The 16,041-nt window shown below is 38.6% G+C and overlaps 1 protein-coding gene across 4 annotated transcripts in view; it reads right to left on the minus strand.

The window, feature by feature from the left end:
* Rif1 (replication timing regulatory factor 1) overlaps window positions 1-16,041 on the minus strand; it is a 62,145-nt gene that overhangs the window by 12,272 nt on the left and 33,832 nt on the right. For all 4 annotated transcript variants that reach the window (XM_027420443.2, XM_027420445.2, XM_027420444.2 and 1 more), the window contains exons 22-30: window positions 12,677-12,941; window positions 11,126-11,168; window positions 9,528-9,730; window positions 8,112-8,211; window positions 7,349-7,468; window positions 6,379-6,530; window positions 6,062-6,145; window positions 5,932-5,983; window positions 2,319-5,426 (exon numbers count right to left, since the gene is read on the minus strand). In XM_027420443.2, coding sequence (XP_027276244.1) covers window positions 2,319-5,426; window positions 5,932-5,983; window positions 6,062-6,145; window positions 6,379-6,530; window positions 7,349-7,468; window positions 8,112-8,211; window positions 9,528-9,730; window positions 11,126-11,168; window positions 12,677-12,941 — 4,127 coding nt within the window. The remainder of the gene's footprint in view (window positions 1-2,318; window positions 5,427-5,931; window positions 5,984-6,061; window positions 6,146-6,378; window positions 6,531-7,348; window positions 7,469-8,111; window positions 8,212-9,527; window positions 9,731-11,125; window positions 11,169-12,676; window positions 12,942-16,041) is intronic.

The raw sequence follows: 16,041 nt of genomic DNA on the forward strand, positions 1-16,041 counted from the left end.
CAAAGAATGCACATTCATACAGTAAGGAAATATATTCAACTATGTTCATAGCAGCATTATTTGTAATAGCCAGTTCATGGAAGCAACCCAGATGCCCCTCAATTCAAGAATGCATAGAGAAAATGTGGTACATTTATACGATGGGGTACTACTCAGCAGAAAAAAACAATGAAATCTTGAAACTCACAGGCAAATGGATGGAGCTAGAAGAAACCATCCTGAGGTAACCCAGTCACAAAAAGATAAACATGATATGTACTCTGTCATATATGATTTTTAGACATAGAGCAAAGGATTGCCAGTCTACAGTCCACACTGCCAGGAGCTAGTAAACAAGGAGGACCCCAAAAGAAGATTGCATATTACCTTGAAGAAAGGGAGGGGGATGAGAACCCCTGAACAAAGTAGAATCACAGGGGGTGGGTGGAGAGGAAGGAGGTGAGAAGGGAAGAAGGGGAAGGGGAGGAGAACAAGAGGCCTAAGAGAGGGGAGGAATAGAGTAGGGCAGGAAAGGAGATGCCTTGATAGAGGGAGACAATGCAGGTATGGAGAGAGAGCTGGCACAAGGGAAATGTTGGGGAATCCACAGGGACGACCCCAACTAAGAATCCAAACAGTGGTGGAGAAAATGCCATTGATGCCCTTCCCCTATAATGAGATTGGTGTCTACCTTGGTTACCATTCCTAGAGTCTTCATCCAGTAGCTATCTGAAGCAGAAACAGGCACCCACAGCTAAGCACTGACCCATACCCCTGGAATACAATTGTGGAGAGGGAGGAGGGATGAACAAAGAAGCCAAGACGGTGCTGCAGAAACCCACAGAAACAGCTGACCTGACCTAGTGAGAGCATGGAGATCCTGGTCATAAACCTGTGAATACAGCATTGGACCGAACCAAGCCCTCTGAATGTGGGTGCCAGCTAGGAGGTCAAGACAGTCTATGGGACCTCTAACAGTGGAGCCAGTCTTTAAGCCTAGAGCACAGATGGACTTTGGGATCCCATTCCCTATGAAGGGATACTATTGCAGCCCAGATACAGCAAGGAGGGCCTAGGCCCTCCCCCAAATGATATGACAGACTTTGATGGTTGGTCCCTAGTAGAGGGCCTCCCAATCCCTAGGGAGGAGTTTGGGGATGGGTTGGAGGGGGAACATGGAAGGATGAATGGGAGATCAAGGGAATGGGGGAATGGATACTTAAATGAGTAGTAACTAAAGAATAAAAAAATTCAATAATAAAAAGAAATAGGAAAAAAAGACTTATTTATAGCTATTGAGATGTGAACTCCAGGTCAGCTAGGGATGCAGAGTGAGGTCCTTTGTCATAAAAACAAAAAGAAAGTTACATCTTCCTAAATGACTTCATCTCTTAAGTCTCAGAAGCAGTTTTCAATGTATATTCCCAGGTTGTAATATACATTGAAGGCTAGAAGGAGGATCTAACAGTTAAAAGAGTTCATGATGCAGCTGGGTGGTGATGGCGCATGCCTATAAGCAGAGGCAGGTAGATCTGAGTTCAAGACTAGCCCACTTTACAGAGCAAGTTCCCAGAAGTGCTAGCTAAGGCTACCCAGAGAAACACTGAGAGGGCAGTGGGGGGTGGAAGAGGGAGGGAGAGATAAAAAGCACACTGCACTTACACAGGGTCCCAGCACCCACATCAACCAGCTTACAACTCCTACAGCTTGATGCCTCTGGTTTCAATAGGCACCTGTACTCCTGTGCACATACCATAATACATACATATAGCTAAAAGTGTAAAAATCTAAAAAATAAATGTACTTGCTAGCCAATCACAAGACTATAACCCTAGATAGCTGAGGCATAAATGACAGTTCATTACAAAGTCAGCCTGGATAACATAGAAAGGTTCCCACACTCAAGAAAAGGTGCATGCTTTCTAAAGGCAAAGATCAAAGCACTGTATTTGTCCGGCCGTCCCAGAATTCAATCTCTAACAGGATTGAGGGACTTTTAAGGCATTATGTCCAAGAACATGTTAAGTACTGAACCTTCTCGATCAACAGCAATCAGTGCTGCCCTTCTTAAATCTGGTCCTATGTATTGTATTATAGAAGAAAGGTCCTAATAGGACCCATTCATTATGCTAACAGTGGCCCCCATGCGCACACCTGCATCAAGTTCTTGAGTGTGAGATGTAAGACTACATGAAACCCTTCCTGTCCTTTCCATAGCAACCATGGCAAATAATCAGTGAGTGGCCATGACCCTAATACCCTATCCTTTGCTAGGTTTCACCCAGTGATCACATAACACCAGCAAACAATAGATTCATTACAGTCAGCATCATTCTTACCTTGTTAACTGGTGATGAGATCTCATCTTCGTGGGATCTTTTAAGTCCTCTCTTTAAAATGCTTGTAGATGGTGAAGCCAAAGGTGACCAGACACAGCGTGCCTGCATACCACTAGGACTTTCATTTGCTGATCCAAATGAAGAATCCAGCTCTCTTAATTTTTCAGGAGAACCATTATTATTGCTTTCTGCTACCAGTTCAGAAGCCACTTCAGATGTCAGAGACTGTGGTAATTCCTCCACTTTCTCTGTGAGGCAAACTTCCTGCATATTATCATTACCCACTCCAGTTGGATTGTCACTCAATTTTGTTTCATCCAATTTATTAAGTTCAATGTTTCTTTCAATTTTGTGACAAAAACTTCCTTCAGAACTCTTTTCAGGTGTGTCACAAACAGAGCTCTCAGTTTGGACATCTAATCTTCTAACTTGTGCTTCTTCAGATGTAGAGGAGCTAACAATCGTGCCCCTATCCTTTTCCCTGGTGTTGTCAATTTCAGTCTTTGACTGAGCTATCACTGCTGCTTTGTAACTTTCCATTTCTTTGTTCATTTCCTCACATGAGCCCATCCCCTCTAGGTTCACTCTTGCTGGATGCTCAGTCTGAACAATCTTGCTTACAGGTGCGGCTTTATCAGAGAGACCCATACCAGAATTAAGGCCCTCAGTGGCTGTTCCTTCACCATTCACTTCAGTTGTGACTGCTTCAATTTCATCTTTTTTATTATCTTCCTCCGTTGCTGTATCTACAGAAATATCCAGTTGGCCACTCTTCTGTTCAGAGAAGGAATCTCCAAATGAGTCATCTCCTACATCTAATTCCATAGCTTCAATGCCCTCTGAGTTGGATCCATCTATTACTTTGCATACATTCCCTACACCGCTGATGTCAAATTCTTTCAGAGCAGCACCTGGACTTTCTTCTTTGTTATCTGAAGAATATTTCTGTGAAGTGTCCTTACAATCACTTAAGCATGGGTCTTCAGCATTAAATGTCTCATTACATGGCTCTTGGATTTCAGATACTTTTTCACCAGAATCTGTATTTACTATTTCAGATAGAAGAATGTTTTTCCTATCATCTTCCAATCCAGTTTCAGACCTAATTAAATCACCAGTAGTAGCATTCTCTTCTTTAAGACCCAAATAAAAATTCATGATAGGTTGTTCATCTACCAGCTTTGTTTCAGCATGCTCATCATTAGCGTCACAAGTTTCAGGTGTGGTCTCAGGAGCTTGCATATCTGTCTTTGTCTCTATGCTCTTTATAGCACAACTCTCTGTATTCTTTAACCCAATAAATGACTTTTCCTGGGATAGTGATTTTTCCCCACAGCAATCACAGCTCTTCGATCTCCTGACTCTCCTGCTTCTCTTGTGTTGACATTCAACTGCTTGGGCCCATTTCTCAGAAGGCACTGAAATGTCTGATGTCTCCATTTTTGAGCATTCACCCACACTATCAGTATCTCGTTTGTGTAATCTCTTACTGGCATTCCTAGTCCTGAGATTTGATTCAGGAACAGGTGAACTTGCAAATGAGGTATCTACACATTTGCTAGTATTACTTGAGTCATCACCTATATCTGATGTATCAGTAACTTGCAGTGAATCTGAAGACCCAGTAGACTTCTGAAGGAGTACCCTATTTGTACTTTCTTCACAAATCTGAGCCGATGCATCTACATCAACTTCAGGAACTGTCTGACCATCATTTGTCTCATTTGCAGCTTTTACACATTCCTCTTGAACCATTTTTTCTTCTTGTTCTCCAATGTCAACACTGTCACTGCTTTTATTTTTCCATTTCCCAGATCGTTTCTTCCTAGAAACTTCTTCCTTTGCCTCAGAACTATCAGATTCTGAGTTTTCAACACTGGAAAGCAACCCCTGAGATGCTCTTCTTGTCTGGTAACGTGTACGTCCTCTCAAAGGTTTCTCAGATGACTTATCTACATTGTCCTGGGTACCACCTCCCTCAGAACTAACATCCTCATGATCTGATTTTCTTTTATTTTGGTCAATTTCAGCATTAACATTGGGTTCCTCTATAGTTTTCTCATGTAAACTACCTCCTTTTTCAGTTAAATTTTCCTGTATAGGTGACTCAGCAGTTACTTTATGCTTGGGCAACTTGTCATCTTTTATATGCAATGGACTCTTTGGAACTGTTTTTTCTTCTTCCTTCCGTCTTTCCTTTTTTGGTTGACCATTATCCTTATCTTGGCTGTCAGTTGAAGACTCTATGATTTCTGAGCGCCGCCTTGAAGACCGTCTGAGGGTTTTCGGATTTGCTGCAGCTTGACTATCTCCATTTACTATTTGACCTGCTGGTGTTGCAACAGAGGGTGTATTTTCTTTAGATTCCATAATAATGTCTATGTTTTTCTCTTCTGTAGTTGAGTCTTCCAATAAAGCATTTTCTACTATTTGTTTAGGAGTTCTATCTTCATGCTCTAGAACAGCTTCAGAAGGATTATGATTTTTTGATTCACATTCTGTTTGACTGAGCAAGTCAGGAGAGTTATTTTCTGATACACGTTCCTCCTGTTCAGATCTCAGGGAAGGCTTAGACTTTTTATTAGCTGACTGCTCAGCTTTGCTCCATCTCCGGCCTGATTTCTTACCTCCATTCACTAATTTTTCTGAATCAGATTTTGAGTGAGTAACTTCTCTTTTCCTTGCTTTTGTTGGCATATCAGTTTTAGTTGTGTTTTCCTGGTTATTTCTCACTGTAACAGTAGAGGACATGTTATTCAAAGGGGATGGGCTAAAAGGTCTATTTTCTGAACCATCAAATTTCTCCAAAGTAATAAAGGATTGCCTCCGACTTGTAGGCTGTGGAGTTCCAGAAACACTGGCATTAGAAACTGAACTACTGTTGACCACTGGTGAACTCTCTGCACTAGATGAACCTTCAGCTGAAATTATCTTTGACGAAACTAATGTATTTTTTGTAGCATCAATACCAGAGCTCAGCACTTCTGAACTGGTTTCAGCAACAGAACCACGGTCATTTGGTAAAGAAGCCTTTTCAGAATGTTCATCCATACCGCAGTTTTCCACGGCACCTTGAGGGGTGAAAACTGCACTCTCCATTTGCTCCTCCTACACAAAAACATACAAATTACATTCTAAAACATTACTTTCTTAGGAAATTAAAATATAATACTGTCATAATTAAGATTTTGTTGGAAAACAAGTATAAACTTTAGTAATTCAATATACTTTAAAAACACTGCAAATGTTCCCAAGGACCAGAAAAGAAATGTCAGTGTGCTTTGAACTGCTGGTGTTCAGCTAAAGCCACACTGGAGGCCAAGACAGCTTGGGAGGCAAAGATTAATAAGAGGAACTGAAATTACAGCTCCATAGGAGCTCCAAGCCATCCTGGGCTACACAAGACAATACCTTGAATCCCTTCAACTCAAGGTGCCACTTACAATGTATTTTAACTACATGCATATGTACAATTCTATTAACTGTATGGTTCGGAGCTAGGAGATTGTTATAGATCTTAATGAAACAAAGATCTAAGACAACCTTACACTTTTCTGTATCTCATAACAGAAGTGTGATTGAAAAACACTGAATTATCAAACAATGTTTATACCTTGGTTATCTTGGTATCTTCTTTTGGGTTTTCAGTTAAAGTGGGGCTTTCCCTAAGAAAGGTAATAGTACAAATTAGATAATTTTTAACCATATAATTAACAAACTAGTCATGAAAGTTCTGTACTTACATAGATTCTTCTTGACTAAACTGAGCAGAAAATAAAGTGTCTTGTGAAACATCCAGATTATTATACAAGGCAGGAATATCACACCTAGGGGAAAAAAAAAACAAAAAAGTCTTATCATAAAATTCCCAAAACCAGGTGATATTCCCACTATCAAGCATTACAGTTATGGCTGGGTGATGGTGGCTCGTGTCTGCCCTAGTCAAGGCACTAAAAACCAAACAAACAAACAAAAAGCAAACCCACACCAGGCACGATGACACATTAGCTTAGTTCTCACAACAAAGTTGCATAGAGCTCAAGATAAAAAACCCACAAACCGTTTTGTCTTGAGAACTTCTTTCTGGTGCTCAGTCAGAACCCTTGCCTTTGCCTCTTTTCCTTCTGGAGGTATGAACACAAAGTCCGTGGATTTTTCCTCTTCCAAAAGCTTACTGCTCTTTAGTTTTGGAGATGAAGATTCTAGTTTCAGCTGTAGGTTTTTTAAAAGTAAATTATTTTCTAATACTGTTTTCTAACACTCTAATAATACTGACTAGGAAGTTTAAAATTAACACACATCCTTCTCAACTGAAGATAAGGTCTATTTATGCAGTCCAGGTTGACCTGAACTTATGATTCTATATCAACTTACCAAATGTTAAGATTATAAGCACATAAAAAAATATTCACAATTAACAAATTAAATGACCTATGCTTTCTTCTAACTCTAATATTCAGAAGATAATAGTAAGCCTTTTAGGGGTGGGGGATGGAGGTAGTCTATGGAGTTAGAGAAACATGCTTTACCTAGGTGACACACAAAAAGTTCTAATCAAAGCACCTAAACTATTGTCATGCACTATGCTGTGTTTTCATTCAAGCTTTCATCTCTTGTCCTCAGGAAAGCTGCCCAGAATATATGTAATATATGTAATACTGAGAATGACCACAAGACTAAGCATCACACTGGGCTTCCCAATTATACACTATCAGAGCTGTCACTATCATTCTAACACAAACCCAAAATTTATCTGGACTTCCATAGCTCTTCCCTTCAAATCAGAGTTTTGTGAGACTGGTGGTGGCAGCACACACCTTTAATCCCAGCACTTGGGAGGCAGAGGCAGGCGGATCTCTGTGAGTTGGAGACCAGCCTGGTCCACAAGAGCTAGTTCCAGGATAGACTCCAAAGCCACAGAGAAACCCTGTCTATGAAAACACCAATAAAGGGGGGAAAAATTAAATATAAATGTTTTGTGCACTTAAATTACCTAACATTTGAAATTAAATATACTTTTGAAAACATACTTTGGCAGACAGCTTCATATTTTCTTTTTTATCCTTTGTCTGTGTCAAAAAGGAATCTCTTTTTCCATTTGATTTTCTTTCCATGCCACTTATCTTGACATTTAACTGTGAATTTTCTGTCTATGAAGATAAAAATGAACAAATTAAGTATATGTCTCTCGATTTGCTTCTCCTTTTCAGATTATAAAATTTCACTCTAATGATTATTCATTTTAAATGGTATAAAATTTCTGACTATTTGAGTCTACCAAAAACAATGGAAAGCCACTATGCAAATACACTTACCTATTTCTACAGTTAACTTACAGGCTTTACTTTTGTGAATTCTAAAAACAAAACTTATAAAGTGTATCAAATTACTAAACTACACATCAGTGTTGAAATTAAGGAAAAAAATTAAGAAACTTCCAACATTCCAGAATAAATGTTAGTAAATAAACCCCACGTAGAAAGGAGAACATAAAACCATCTAGCACATTTTCTCTTACACGAGGATATACAATTTTAACATACTAAATTATGGTGAACAAATTACTATAGGGAAAATTCCTTAAAAAAAAATAACAACAAAAAAAAAAACCCACAGTAATCCACTGTATTTTTTCTTCTGATTTTACACAAAAGTACACACTTATTCCTGAATGGAAAGCTTCATGTAGAACTAGGAAAAGGTGATTGTTACTCAATTCTTTCCTGTTCAAGTTCTGATTATTGCTGCTCACTCATACCAAACTACTCAAATTTAAATTAAAAAACAACTTACAGCATCTGAATATGGTACACTGGATTCATCCATCATTTCAACATTTTCCAAACCAGGCAAGAGAAGCAAAGTTTTTTGTTTGGCTTGTCTTAATATCGGTCTGTAAAGAAAAGTACATTGGTATTATTGAGTAAAGTACACTAGTAATGTTAACAATATTACTTTAATTATGAGACAGGTTCTAATGAATCCCTGCCTGGCCTCAAACTTGTGATTTAGTTCTATGATCTTGAACTTCTGCAACCATCATATCCAATTTATGCTGTGATAGTAATAAAGCCCAGGGTTTCATGTATGCTAAGGAAACAACACTCTACCAATATAGCACCAGTCCTATTTATAATTTTTAATGTAGCAACTTTACCTGATTTATGCTTACACATATACAACACTAGAGAAATTAGAAAATATTTAGTTGTTTTTGGTGTTTTTTGTTTTTTGTTTTTGTTTTTTCAAGACAGGTTTCTTTGTGTAGCTTTGGAGCCTGAGCCTATCCTGGCACTCAATCTGTAGACCAGTCTGGCCTCGAACTCACAGGGATCTGCCTGCCTCTGCCTCCTGAGTGCTGGGATTAAAGGCGTGTGCCACTAACACCCAGCAATATTTACATTTTTTTCTCTATACTTTTCACAGCATTTCCAATCTTTCTTTACTTTCAAGCAAGGCATAACAGGGACTTTGAGCCTGTAATTCCAACACACAGGAAGGTGAAACAGATCACCTGGTGTTCAATGCCAAGCTATGCTACAAGTGTGAAACCTTTCTCAAAACAAAAACAAAAAAACCTCAAAATCTACTTAAAAAGAAAAAAAACAAATACCCTATTGGTGGGGGGGCGTAGAGTGATAGTATAATAATTAAAAGCACTGGTTGTTCTTCCGGAGATCCAGGTTCAATTCCCAGCACCCACATGGTGACTCACAACCAGTTCCAGGTTATCCAATTCCCTCTTCTGGCCTCCAAACCACCAGGCATGCACATAGCATACAAATGCAGGTAAAACACTCACATACACATAAAAAAAAAAAAAAAAAAAAAAAATCAAAAGTTTTCTATCAGGAATAAGTGACGTGGCTCAGCAGTTGGATTAATAAATCATAAATATATCACCACAATTTCCTTTTATCTAATCAAAAAGACTAACATACATAAGAAAAACTATATAGAACAAGATCACTGACTGCTCTTTCAAAGGACCTTCATAATCGTTTAACTCCAGTTCAAGGAAGACCCAATGAGTGCCCCTTGTTTATTTAGGGATTTTTTTCATTGTATATGCTGGTTCCCAAAATGTCTAACAGAAGTCAACCCAAGTTTAATGGCTACTACATAGTTTATGATACAATTAAGAAACTCTCTGTGCAGTTTACATGATGGAGCTACAAGCAACTATAGGAAATTGTGATGCCAGCTTACTTTAATTCCTCAGGATAAACCAGAGCTGTCGCTTTGGCAAATGTAGCATTCCACAACAGAGCACTCTGTTTACGAATCTGTTTATTCTTGTGAAGAAACACTATGCACAGAAGTGGAGAAAGTTGTCCAAGAAGTTCACTATCATAGGCTCCAGAGTAGTTGTACTGTAGACAAGCAACAATTTCTCCTAATAGCTTTTCTAACTAGAAAAGAATGGAAGAAACAAAAAGTATACTAAACACAAATTTAAAGAACATGTTACTATTTCAATTTTTTAATTCTGGAACATCTTTAAGCAACATCATGGTCACAATATACACTCCTCTGTCAATGAAAAATCAGGTAATTTGAAGTTGTTTCTTGTTAGCAGGCTATAATTTATTGATAAATTGTATAGACAGTTATTAAGAGTGTGGGACACCACACTCTTCCTTCCCCCTCCTCCGGCCCAACCCCTACCGAGAGCCCTCATCCAGTGGCTGATGGAAGCAGAGGCAGACACAGATATACACTGAACTGACTCTGGAACCCAGCTCAGAGAGGGAGGAAAGATCAAAGGGGTCAGTACCAGGCTGGTGAAACCCACAGAAACAGCTGGCCTGAACAAGGGGGAGGATATGACCCCGACTGCTGTCTGGGAGGCCAGCACGGGACTGATCCAGACCACTGAACATGGATGTCAACGAGGAGGCCTCGGCACTCTAAGGAGCCCCTGGTAGTGGATCAGTAGTTTTTCCTGGTGTAAGATGGGACTTTGAGAGCCCATCCTACTTGAAGGATGCTCTCTTGGCCTGGACACATGGAGGAGGGCCTAGGCCCAGCCCAGGATGATGTGGTGGACTTTGGGGAACCCCAGTCGAGGGCCCTACCCTCTCTGGGGAGTGGAGGAGGGATGGGGTGAGGAGCAGGTGCGGGGTTGGGGAGGAGAGATGGGGGAGGGGAAGGAGAGGGAGAAGGGATTGACATGTGAAGCAAGCTTGTTCCTAATTTGAACTAATAAAAATATATATATTTAAAATACATTTAAAAAGATGAAAATTACAGAGAGTGTCTGGGAAAAAAAATACAGCAATGGGACTTGGGGTTCAGTGGACAAGAGCACTTGCTGTTCTTCCAGAAGACCTTAGTTTATTTAGTCCCAGCACTGTCTGTGACTAACTGCAAGGGATCGCCCTCTTCTGACCTCCAAGGTAGCATATATATATATATATATATATATATATATATATATATACATATATATATATATATACATATATATATGCATAATAACACACACATATACATAAATTTTAAAAAACATTTTTTAATGTGGCAAAAGACAAGGCGTAAATGCACTTGCCATTAATACTGATGGGCATTTCAGTCCCTGAAACCTATATGGTAGGAGAGAACCAACTCCTGCACATTCTCAGACCTCCACTCACATCATGGCATGCCATGCATGCACACACAAAATGTATATACAACTGTAAATAATAATAATAATAAATAATAATAACCACTTAAAATCAATATGTTTAAAAGGATAACTGCATAAACCATATGCCGTTTTCATTGATCGATAAAAGCATATTTTATGGACACTATCTACTTACCTTGCTGTTCAAACTACTATACACTTTAGGAACTTCATCAAGCCTGAGAAGACAGATGTAAAATCGTTACCATTTAAATTCTAAGATGACATCACTTTCACTAGTTATCAAGCTAAGTCTAAGAGAATGAACAGAGACACAAAAATAAGGAGAAACATTATAATGTGAAATATCCCAAGAATTAGAAAAGACTGCCCAATATCAACCATGAATTAAACTTATAAACATTTAGAAAATGAAATCTTTAAAAATGACTCAAACAGACTTCAAAGTGTTCATGGTAACTACTTGTCCATCATCCTGTCTTTTCTTTGTGCAGGGTTAGGAATGGAAGCCGGGGCCTTTGTGTACACTAGGCTGATGCTTTACTAAGCTATTTTACCACCCCCACACACACACACTACACATTTTTTCAAATGTGGGCAGGTACCTGGAGGCCAGGGAAGAGGCAGAGGTCACAAGAGAAAGGCAAACTTAAAGCTGGAGGTACCAGCAGTTTAAGCCTCCCCAGTGTGGATGCTGAAAGCTAAACTCCAGCTCTCTATAGGAGTAGCAAACACTATTAACTGCTCAGGCATCGCTCTGGCTTCTCCCTGTACATTTTTAATAAAATAATGACTTTAAAAAATAATAATCTGTGGCCAGGCGGTGATGATACACACCTTTAATCCCAGCATGCAGGAAGGAGGCAGAAGCAGGCAAATCTCTGTGTTTGAGGCCAGCCTGGTCTACAAAGTGAGTTACAGGACAAAGGGAACCTTATCAAAAAATAAAGAACTTTGCTCATCAGACATAATAGTTAATATAAACAATGATGTATGAACAAATAATGCTTATGTGTATCTTGATGGGGAAAACTGGGTATAGAACCATTGCAGCCAACTGATTAGAGACTGGGGTAAGCGTTTGAGAATGAGATTTCTGTATATGTAATTGAATACAGTGTGTACACTTGCCCAGTATCAAGTCAAATAGATCTATATTATACATTTAATAAGCATGTGTCTTTGTATAAACATTATGAAAAATCACTTGCAAAACTGACAAGTGCAAAGGGAGAAAAAAGTCAAATGAAGTAGTTTTAAGTCCTATCTCAAACTTCTACATTCTAGACTACATATAGATATACTCTAGAATACCATGCAGGACAACAAATCTGTTAAGAAAGCAAAAGTTACTAATCATTACTTAGATTACACATATCATGGCTGAGAAGATAGGCTCAGATGATTAAATGGTTGTCACACAAACACAAGGCCCAGAGTATGGATCCTGAAAACCTGAATGAAAGCCAGACATGAGGACACACAGACCTGCAACTGTAGCGCTAAAGAGGATACCCTAGTGCTTCCTAGAGTTTGCAGCTCGAATTGGTGAGCTCAGGGTTAGTGAGAGGCCCTTTCTCAGAATGAAAAGTAGACAGTTAATAGAAGGCAGTCTATGACTTCCACATGTATGTGCACATATGTGAACATTATTAATGAACATGTACACATGAAAAACAAAAATATCATATACTTAATTCAACATGGATAAGCTGAAAATACTTACTTTGAGTTTTCATACAGTAAAGCCAGAGGTTTTGTAAAAGTTGCAAATATTTCTCGGATCATAGAAGGTAAGGAAATATGTCCAAATATATTGGAAATCATGCTGATGATAGAGTTACCAATAGTAAGCAATGCATCAGTACACTTTTCCTTGAAGCTCAGAGTGTGGAAAGAATGGATCACTTTCACAATTAGCTTAAATAAAGAAGCCAATTTCCCAAGGGGTTCCTTCTTCTTTCTGGACCAATCTGAAGATCTCTGTGGTGCTAAGATATAATTGGACTGATTAAAAACTTATGTACGTACTTTGGTATGTGTCACTATCACTTTTACTTTTATATTTTGCAAATTCAAATGCTAAATTCAAATATTCATGTTCTTGCTATTAACTAAAACTTCAGATAAAATATCAAATGATAAAGCACTATTGAATAAATATCACTAGAGTAGCTTTAGAAATGAAAACCAAATTCAACAGAATGAGCTGGCAGATCTCAATACCAGCAAAAAATTTCTAAGGAATTATAAAAAACATTTCAATTTCTTTCATTAGAATTTCAACAACTAATTTATAATTACTAAATCACATGTAGAAGTAGCAAAGCTAAATTATCATGGAATTTCAATAAATAATTACAATAAAAATCAATATCCCGGCTTATCTACATATAGCTCATTGATCCTTGCAAATAATGAGAAAATGCAAAGAAACACTAGAAGTTATTTTCTAGACTGAAATATTTACTTTAAAGTACATTTTCCTTTTCAGTTCCTCTTAGATCATTTCTCTCTAGATTCCACAGGTACAAAACAAAGCCCATGTTTCTCTTGCCCTGAAAGTCATTCTTATTCCAAAATTACCTGTTTCTATAAAACAATCAAATCTTAGGAGAACTCATACCTTACATAAGTCACCTTAGGTGAACTCAAACCAGGGTTGCTACTGAAATACATTCTCTCTAGAATCAGTTTCTTCAATATAAATATATGTTAAAAATACTATTCAAAAATTCTTGTACAAAATGTTGAGTCTGAGGTGCCGGATATGGCTGCGGTGAGACAAGGGATGTCAGGAAGCTGCCCCAAAACTGTCTGACCAAATTTTTATTTCACAAAAAATTATCTAGCCGAACTTCAAATATATACTTAGAACCTGCAGCAAGGTTCTCACTAAAATTGGGTAGGTACAATGCAGCAAGACCCATGAAGAATCATATGACAACCAGAAGCATAGCACAGAAACAGGTAACAGACCACATACATACACATCCATGCTCCAGCTTTCCTCAGTAAGAAGATCCAGAAACATTGGAACCTTAATAACAATGAATTGCTCTGGCTTTTTACATCCCAGTCTCAGATAAAAAGAACTATGTTTCTGGGGGATAATTCCAGGGTATAGAAAAAGTACAAGATATAGCTGAATATTCTGCAAAACTCAAAACAGTAGAAACTTGTCAAAATAATAGATGTCAATCAGTAATTGACATCTTAAAGGTTCTGGTTTGATTCCCCCAATACAAAGGAGAAAAGAATTTATAGAAGGTAAATGGTATCTACAAAAGAGGGAGGAAAAAAATGGGGTAGGCTGAACATTGAGTTATATAATCCCAACGCTGGGAGAAGGAAACAGGAATATCAGGATGGGGGTTTTGATGGCCAACCACTCTAGCCAATCAAGCTTTAGTGAAATCCTGTTTCAAAAAATTTAGTAAGAAATAGAGCAGTGAAAGTGGGACCTTGGTGGCACACACCTTTAATCCCAGCACTTGGGAGGCAGAGGCAGGCGGGTCTCTGTGAGTCTGAGACCAGCCTGGTCTACAAGAGCTAGTTACAGAACAGCCTCCAAAGCCACAGAGAAACCCTGTCTCAAAAAACCAAAAAGGACAAAATAGAGCAGTGGTTCTCAACATTCTTTATGCTGTGACCCTTTAATACACTTCCTCATGTTGTGGTGATCCCCAACCATAAAATCCAAGTGTCAACACTGATAGACTGAGCTGTTATGTTGGAACATGTTATCTACACTTCTAGAATTCAAACTATAATTCTATTCAGTAACTGTCAAATAAGAGAATAACAATTTAAAATAGGGATTTCATGATGTAACTGGTGAGAAATTGACTTTGTTTTTCTGAGACATGATTCTCTGGATAATAGCCCTGGCTGTTCTAGAACTCACTCTATAGACCTGGCTAGCCTCGAACTCACAGAGATCCATCTGCCTGTGTCCCGTGTGCAAGAAATTGACTTCTTATACAAACTAATTTAAAATAATCAAATGAAAACAGTGTGATCATTTCAGAAATCATAGTGATTGTCAGCCATGGAAGATCACGACTGCAACCTAGAAGGATCAACCAATAAATTCTAGAACTCCATCAACTATAAAGTCCCAAGCTGGTCTGGGCCACCATGTAAAAGCCTATCCAAAAAAACAGTTTTACAACCAAAGTATCAGTGAATTAGTAAGATGCAATAATAAGCCATGATAAAGTCATGAGTCAGTGTCCTAGAGAACAAAGTACTTGGAACTAGAATATATAGCTCATTTGGTAGAGTGCTTTGCCAACCATGAACAAAACCCTGGGTTGGATCCCCAAACATAGCACTCAGTATGCAGAAACACAAAGACATGAAGTCAAGGACATCTTTGCCTACATATGGAGTAGAGACCCAGTCTCTTGTAAGCAGATGTATATATAAATGAGTTCCTCCTTGTGGCAAGTTATAAGGCCAGTCTGGGCTATTTGCCTCTGCCTCAAACAAAAACCAAAAACAAAGTGGTAGCTACCACAATATCCCATTTATTACTTAGCAATTACAATGGAATTACAGAACAAAGCAACCAACAATATACATAAACATTACCAGGAATGAGTGAGATATGAATTAAAAGCACCACTGTATTAGTTCTCCGGTATTTTTTTTTCTTAAAAAAAAAAAAAATGAAACAAAGACCATCCTTGAAGATATATAGCAAAAGGATAAACAAATGCTGGCCAAGCACCTCCTCTGTGAGGACCATGAGACAATAGTGAGGAACTATTCCAAGCTGTTCAAGCTGTGTACTTGTATACCACACTTGCAAATAGCAAATAAAACTTATACATTGGGAACAGTAATGATGGGGAATGTACTGTGTTGTGTTCATCTTATTGATTATTGAATAAAGTACTTGTTTGGCCAATGAAACAGCAAGTTAGACAGGACTAGGAGTCAAAGAGGATTCTGGGAAATGTAGTAGAGATGTGGTGATCCAGGCAGGAAGTGACATAGCAAGGAGACTCATATGTAAGCAAAGGAAACAGGGAAGTGTCCCTGCTTTCCCCTTCGCGTCCTCCAGCGGCGGCGGCGGCGGGATGT

Source organism: Cricetulus griseus, chromosome 6 (assembly GCF_003668045.3).
Source record: "Cricetulus griseus strain 17A/GY chromosome 6, alternate assembly CriGri-PICRH-1.0, whole genome shotgun sequence".
NCBI lineage: Eukaryota > Metazoa > Chordata > Mammalia > Rodentia > Cricetidae > Cricetulus > Cricetulus griseus.